We start from the raw sequence: 8,028 nt of genomic DNA, 5'->3' as shown, positions 1-8,028 counted from the left end.
CCAATTATTCATGTCCATTCAACCAGCCTTTCTTTTGTGGAAACACAAGCGAAGAGCAACACGCCTGCTACAACTAGTCTCTACAGAGTAACAAGGCAGTTCCCGGTTACCATTGGCGAGAAATAGCAAATAGAACTGCGCGAGCTTCACTGCTTCACTCAACTTAGGAACAAATGCTTGGCACCACCGTGACAACCAATGCCCTTCCCTGGCAATATAGAATCTAGCAAGCTTCAAACATTATGTTTGAAGAAAATGAGCCGAATTCATCCTATGTGGTCTGCGTACTCTAACGCAGTGAACCTGTTGTTACCCACACGCTCGACGATCCAGGATTCAATGAGGGTAATACCACTAACTAGGTATGCAACTCACAGTGAGCTCAGTGGCTCTCCCTGGAACTGTTTCATTCATTAAAGAGAGGGATTTCGGTGAAAATGTGATAAAACGGCATCCACAGATCCTCGAGGATTACTATTGTTCCTTTAGTGGCTTGGACGTTCTCAGCTTGGCCATTACACCAACATACTCACGGTCTCACTGACAGATTGTGGCGTATTGAATGAGTGCAACTTTGAAACCAGAATAGACCACAATTCCTTTCAGGTCCGAGTCGGTAAGTCATCTACATTTTATAGATCATTTTGTTTCGTATCTCGATATGTGAGGAAACTTGCCAGCCCGCCTCGTTCTCAGCCCATGTGTAGGGTAGCACATACACCACGGGCAAGCAAAAATCAAGATGATGGTTCTAAAGTAGCAATTCTTTCATGATATTATTTTACTATTCTTGGACGAATTCATATCAATATTCGAACAATGCTTTATAGAAATGAGTCTATCTTCATTACTGTTCTGGCGTCCTGGTCGTTTCTCGACCTGCGTGCCATGTTCGTTCCAAGATCGACTTTCAATAGGATTCAAGACCCACGAATTGCAAGACTGTCCAAAAACGGCGCGGACGCGAAGTTTACAGTGACAGGCCTCAATGGCGATTGGGGAGCACCAGTAGCTCAGATTGTGGTCCCCATGGATCCGTCGCACCATCGAAGCTGCGGAAACTGCCGTGGCCACACCTCATATCATGAGACCTCACGATGGCCGGCGAGCAACGCTTCATACCGATCGTGAAATTGGCCTGTTTCTCGCCGGCGGGGAAACCAGCCCACCAAACATTGTTTCCCTGGAAGAAGAGGGATGACAACAGCGCCCGGGGCTGACTAGGTACCAACGCCACCCCTTCCTTGTCTCTGAAGAGGGGCATTCATGGGCTCACATGTTGTCTCCCATCACTACTGCGCACTACGGAACTGGGTTCACTTATTCTGAGCTGAAGACGTGGGGAGGCAACTAGGGCTGAGCTGAGGGGGAACCAGTCAAACAACGCAATTGATGATGTTGGGGTTAGTAATTCATCAAAGAGACAGGGACCTCGCGTCCAAGGCCGCGTGGTGGTGGCGCTTGTTGCGTGGGGACTTTTCCAGTTGCAGCGGGATTTGTCTTGCCATTCATCGCCTGAAGATGCTGCATGAGATGATGCAGGCCCGGCGGCCACTCAAAAAAGAGGCGCCCGATGCGATGGAAAAATACCAATCCAGTTAGAAAGGAAGAAGATATGCAAAGTGATGGACTAGGGGCGGGGGTCACAGAGGCACGTCTTGGACGATATGACGATATCGTGAGATTGTTTACTGGTGAAAGTGGTGTCATGAGGTTGGGTACGTAACCCTTCTCTGATCAAATATTGGGACTGGGGGGTAGCTTATACGAATAATAATCAATCGGTGGAGTAACGAGATGAGATACACGTCTTCTTTCGTGGGGAGATATTACATGGTACCACGTAAAAAGAGTCAATGGGGATAAATGATATTGAGATGGATCTATCCGACAAGAGACATGTATATCCTTGGACCTTGTTGTTGGTGGTGAAGGATTAGGAACAGGCCTCCAACACTCTAACCCTCCTTCTTCACTCACCTTGGAGCATACCGTGCTTCGACGCTCAGATTCCAATGCCGAGTAAAAAGAGGGAAATGAAATACAACTGTGACAGTTGAGACAAAAATGCAGCCATCGTCACTCGCGTCTTCAAGCCTCAACTAACTCCGTGTATGCACTGCACCGCACAGCCGGGATCGCGCGCCTACAGCTACAGTAGCGTAGCCGCCTCCCATGTGCTCTGGCTTCCCTCCAGGGGTTGGTTCCAAGGTGAAGAGGGCCTGTCTTCCAGGGGGGTCCTCATCGGTCAAGGACGGGAAGCCCGGATGGTCACCCGGTGGCCGTTGGTCGTTTGGATAATGCTGCATGTGCAGGATCAGGATCACTGACAAAAAGATGGTTCTGGACTGCCGAAGCTGAAAGGATTTCCCCATGGCAGTTCAGTTTGGTTGGCCTCACTGCACACGCCCTCTCCCACTTTCACCCCCGGCAGGAGTGCCTGCTTTTGGATATCGGATGCGCTGCTTGCTGCGGACGCGGGTGCGCTTCTTTTTGTCTTCGATATTATTTGCTTTTTGCTTCCATGCGTACGCACACGCACACGCACACGCATACGCGCGGGATGTTGAAAGGTCTCTCGGTGTATCGGTGACTTACGGGGAGGGGGGGGCTCAGCTGAGCTTGAAAGTGGGTGTCGTGCCCGGAGGAGGCATTTCGGTTCGGAGGGAGGGCGGGGCATCGGTCGACCCGACCGGGATGCCGAAGACGGTCCGTAATCCGGAGGAGGTTAGAGGAAGGCGACGGTGACGTCGACGTTGGCATCTCGTTCCTTTGTTTTACCATGGAAGAACCGTAGAATAGAAGAAATCGATCCGGTTCGGCGATTTCGGTGTTACCGTCAGCTACGGGCAGGATATGGCGGGGCTTGATGGAGGGGATTGGATGAACCCCGCCTTGAAGAAACAGGCTGTATCATGATTTGTTTAGGGTTCGAGGTAGAAATAGACAGTTGGAAGTATCAAACATCAAAGGGAAAGCTGTGATAGCTACGAGAAGCTTGTAAACAACCTCGTTGTACTGACAAACTGAGCAATATGGCACCTATCGGCGTAGCCATGATTGGCGGCGGCCTGTTTGCCAAGCAGGAACACATGGTGCGAGACCTCAGTGAAGAGAATACGGGAGAATATACTAAACGTCTTTAGCCTGCCCTCATGAAGTGCGACAACTTTGCCCTCAAGGCCATCTACTCCCGCTCCCTCAAGTCGGCCCAAGAAACGGCAGCCCTCAACACCCGGGAGTCAACACCGGACCTCTACTCGGCCGACGCCGGGCCGGGCAAGTCCTACGATGACCTCCTCGCCCGCGACGACATCGCCGCCATCATCCTAGCCCTCCCGATCATGAGTCAACCCGCCCACATCGAGGCGGCACTCACAGCCGGCAAGCACGTCCTCGCCGAGAAGCCTCTCGCACCGACAGTCGAGGCGGGGAAGAAGCTTCTCGAGTTCTACCGTCGCACCGCAGAGGCCAACGGCGCGACGTTTGCCATTGCCGAAAACTTTCGCTTCAAGCCCTCGTTCGAGTACGCGGCCGTCGAGGCGGCCAAGCTGGGTAGCGTCCAGCAGTTCAACGTGAGGGTGCTGGGCTACATGGGGGCCGACACGCAGTGGTACGCAACCGCGTGGCGGGCAAAGCCAGAGTACCAGGGCGGGTTCCTGCTCGACGGCGGAGTGCACTTTGCGGCGGCCACGAGGATGCTGCTCACCACGCGCGCCGCGGACGTGAGGGCGCAGACGGCGCTGACCCAGCCTCACCTGCCGCCCATCGACACGGTCAACGCCGTCGTACGGCTCGAGTCCGGAGTTAGCGGTGTCTACCAGCAGTCGGCGGGTTCGAGGTTGAGCGCATTCGACTTTGACTTTTCCTACGAAAAGGGCACGGTGAGTGTGTCTGGGGACAAGGTGACGGTTACGCCCCTGGAGGGTGAGGCGGTCGTCAAGGAGTTTGAGAGGACCAGTGGTGTAAGCGAAGAGGTTGAGGCGTGGGGAAAGGCGTTGGTGGCAGGGAAGCCAGATGAGAGGCAAAGTGTGGAGAAGGCATTGGGAGATTTGGAGTTTTTGGAGCAAATGTTTGAGAGCGGTTCCAATGGGGGTGAAACCAAAAAGTATGAGCTCCAGTGAGAGTCTTTTGAATACGCAAAATGGCTGGATGGTGTATGCTTGTTGGTAGGCCTCAACTCAAGACCCGTCATCCTGGTTCATCGTTCCTCTAGTAAAGGACATCTCACTCACAGCTTCGACTTGGCCACATTAGCTTCCTCATCCACAACAAGCAGCTTCTCTAGCTCCCGCCGCAGCGTGTCTGCCATGCCCGCCTTGAGCGGCCTGCCCGACTCACGATCGACATAGACCTGCACAAACTCTCCGACCGCCTTGACCTCGTCGACGCCCTTCTCAAAGAGGGCCATCTCGTACGTGACGCTCGACCGCCCGAGCTTGTTGACGCGCAGAGTCAGCTCCGCAACGGCAGGGTACGCGATGGATGCAAAGTAGTCCGTGTGGGTGTGCACGCACAGGCCAAACTCCTTTGCCGTTGGGGGATGAAGCTTGCAGTTCTCGATGAGATAGGCGTTGAGAACCGAGTCAAACCTGGTTTCTTTAGCAGCTTTTCTCTCGCCTGCCTTTCCCTGGAAGGACCACGAGACCAGGCCAGGGATCGTCACTTACAGAAAGTTGTAGACGGAATTGTTCATGTGGTCATACATATCATTGTCGTTCCTATTGGTAAAGGGAGTCAGTCTATTGAAACTCGTCTCCCAGACCCTTCATTCCTCTGGGGCTTTTTCACGATGCTACTCTGGCAACATTCCGGAGATGCCAACCACTAGGTCAAGATCATGATTGTTCCATGCATGCAAGGAAAAGTGCAAAGATGCTCTAGAGCAGGAGGCGTAAACTCACCATCGCGTGCGGTACTCGAGCATGAAGCGGTAGTCCTCTCTCCTGCGGGCCTTGAGCTGCGCCGGCGATGCTGCTGTTGGAGCCATTCCTGCAGAGGCTGTGACCGATGACCTTGAAAAGCTGGCAAGTCCCGTTCTAGGCCCGTCGGATCTGACAATGTCCGATGATAATGTTGACCAAACGTCCGGTGGTGCCGTCTTGGCTCTTAGCCAGAGAGGCGTGAAGTTAATCGACGATACAAAGTAAAACAAACACCAAGAGACAGAGATCCCAAGGACGACGCGAGGGATCTAGATGTTTATCATTTGAGATTGAGAATTGTGATAGATGATCAATTTGAAAGGAGTGAAGGGGTAACCGAGCAGAGATGCCTGCTAAAGACAAGAGTACCTAAAGACAACAGAGACGATGCGCGTATAGTAGCGAAACAGAAACTTGGAAAGGATGAGGTTGGCCATGAGCGGGAATTCCGAGGTTCTGGACATGTGCCCCGAAAGGGGAAAGCCGAGGCTCATGGATTGAAGCTTCTTGAAAGCTTGGATGAGATGCGGATTTACAGCGGGTTAGCGGCAGGCATTTCCTCCTCCACCCACTGACCTTCCCCCTACAGAGCCTCGGGGGGCTAGGCCGGGCATGGCGGGAGGGAGCCTTCGCCTGGGGAGGCGGGCTGCTGGGAGCGCCCGATCCAGCGGTAGGGCGCTGCATGGCCAGCGCTACAGCACGCCATCAGTGGGCTCGGCGGGGGATCTTCCAGCGGGGGCAAGGCCTAAAACACATCTGCCGGGCCAGCGACGGCGATAGGCCTCAGCGTCTGGCTTGTTTCAGAGAGCGGCATGACTCCTCTGGCAGAAAAAAACTGTCATCCAATCTTTTCTCTGGCAGATCCAAAATACGTACCCGTGACCGCCCGTATCTACCGGGTGTTTATTCCCGAAAAGGGTTCAGGCACTGGTTCTGCCACATCCCACCGCCTACTTTTCTGCCGTAACCTAACCCACAAACTGCGATATCTGATTATCACCAACAATTTGCGCCCCAGGACAGGACGAGACCGATATCCGCAGGGCAGAGTTGTCGGGCCCACGAATTTCACATTCAGGGCAGATCTGTCTTTATTGTTTCTTACATTTTGACTTTGGCGCAGCACTCCCTTTGCGCCTTTCGCCCGCATATCTCCCGTCGTTGCCTGCCGCAGAGCGCCGGCGTCCCTCGTTTCGTCCCCCGCTGTGGAATGAGGGCTGCTGTTGTCCGCCTCGGCCCGTTGTCGTCCACTCTACACAGATCAAGGCATCTTCCCAGAGACTCGTTTCTTGCTCGACGCGGCGCGCGCCCCATCGCAATGGTCTCGTCCTCCCCCAAGCCCTCGTCGCCCTTGGACGAGCTGGATGTCGCAGCCGTCGTGCAGGGCTTTGATGCCCAGGGCGAGCAGGGTCTGAACCAGAGTCTCAGACCGACCCCGGCTCCGAACCACCCAGACTCCGAAAAGTCCCAGTCCCAGACAACCACCAACGGAACCACCAACGGCAACGCTCAGAACACCAGACGGCCCAAGCAAAAGAAGCCGCAAAAGGTCCCGCCTACCGTCTCAGACCCCGACCGGCCCCTCATCACTCCCGTCGGAGACCCGTGGCCCCGACCATACCATTTCGAAGGTGATGGTCTGCGCCGCGTTGCCCCATACCACTTCACCTACAACACCCATTGTAAGGAGCGATGGCGTAACCGGCCCCTCCTTGAGATCTACGAGGCCGAGTTCCGGGACCGACCCATTCAGTACTACTACGATTCCATGGTTCGCGGCACCATCTTTGTCAACGGTCGCCGTGTTGGCCCTGACTATGTTCTCCGAAACGGAGATCTCATCTCTCATACACTCCACCGTCATGAGCCACCCGTTACAGAGGATCCTCTCCAGGTTATCCACGAGGATGAGGACATGATTGTCATCAACAAGCCGGCCGGCGTGCCTGTTCACCCAGCTGGCCGTTACAACTACAACTCGGTCATTGAGATTATGAAGTCTGAACGCGGACAGGGGTTTCTGCCCTATCTCTGCAACCGCCTGGACCGTCTCACAAGTGGCATCATGTTTATCGCAAAGAATCCTCCCGCCGCTGAGGCGCTCGGCATCAAGATCAAGCAGCGAACAGTGAGAAAGGAGTACATTGCACGTGTTATGGGCAAGTTCCCAGACGGCGAAGTTGTCTGTGACCAGCCCATTCTGCAGATCTCACCAAAGTTGGGTCTTAACCGGGTTCGCGCAAATGGAAAGACTGCCCGAACAGTGTTTAAACGCCTAGCCTATTACCCCCCTCCGGACGGAGAAGAGACAGAGGGAGATGGGCGACCCAAGACACCAGAGGAGGAACTGGACGAGAAGCATCACCCTTGGATCAACAAGAGGGGTTATTCTATCGTCCGATGTCTTCCAGTTACGGGTCGGACTCACCAGCTTCGTGTACACCTTCAACACTTGGGACACCCTATCCAGAACGATCCCATCTACGCCAATAGGCGAGTCTGGGGCTTCGATCTAGGGCAGAACGATGCGGATGGAACACTCAACACTGACGAAGACGTCGTGAGTCGCTTGTCTCGTATGGGCAAGGACGAGGTTGCAGATGCAGTAGCCTACTACGATACCATGGTGGACAAGTATGAGCAGCGGCGGGCTGAGAAGATGACGGGCGAGCTCTGCGACGTATGCCAAACGCCTCTGTACTCAGACCCTGGCAGCCATGAATTATCGTTGTGGCTCCACAGTCTTCGATATGAAGATGCGGGCGGAAGCTGGTCGTATGTCAGCCCGCTGCCTCGGTGGGCGCTCCCGCCAGAGGGCATGAGTGGGCCAACGACGGTTGGCGGGATGGAGGAGCTGGTGGAGGCGGTAAAGGACGAGAATCCCGAGATATCATGACAAGACAATTGTCTTTAGGGCCATCCATGCAAACAACCTTACGGAACTACAAGGCAGGGCAGCGCCACCAGATAGACCACGAGGACGCAATCTCGTAGACGCGGAGCTGAGCTCCACCCCTGACAAGACTTGTCGGGATACGGGGTACTCTATCGGTTGGGGACTCGCTCGCTCGCAGCCAAGACCCCATCCATGATGGACTAGAGG

At 54.4% G+C, this 8,028-nt stretch overlaps 2 protein-coding genes across 2 annotated transcripts; both read left to right on the top strand.

Moving 5' to 3' along the window:
* The first annotated feature begins 3,002 nt into the window (after positions 1–3,002).
* On the top strand, positions 3,003–4,763 carry NECHADRAFT_70521 (uncharacterized protein). The gene is made up of 3 exons (XM_003045288.1): positions 3,003–3,095; positions 3,147–4,169; positions 4,258–4,763. The coding sequence occupies exons 1-2, from the start codon at positions 3,036–3,038 to the stop codon at positions 4,122–4,124; spliced, it is 1,038 nt and encodes a 345-aa protein (XP_003045334.1). The 5' UTR covers positions 3,003–3,035; the 3' UTR covers positions 4,125–4,169; positions 4,258–4,763.
* Positions 4,764–6,243: 1,480 nt separating this feature from the next.
* Positions 6,244–7,821, top strand: NECHADRAFT_81985 (pseudouridine synthase; the record flags this gene model as incomplete). The annotated part of the gene is made up of 1 exon (XM_003045287.1): positions 6,244–7,821. One exon carries the CDS (start codon positions 6,244–6,246, stop codon positions 7,819–7,821), a length of 1,578 nt encoding a protein of 525 aa, XP_003045333.1.
* Between the last annotated feature and the right edge of the window lie 207 nt (positions 7,822–8,028).

Source organism: Fusarium vanettenii, assembly GCF_000151355.1.
Source record: "Fusarium vanettenii 77-13-4 chromosome 6 genomic scaffold NECHAsca_20_chr6_4_0, whole genome shotgun sequence".
Taxonomy (NCBI): Eukaryota; Fungi; Ascomycota; class Sordariomycetes; order Hypocreales; family Nectriaceae; genus Fusarium; species Fusarium vanettenii.
This window is presented reverse-complemented; position numbering and strand designations above follow the sequence as displayed.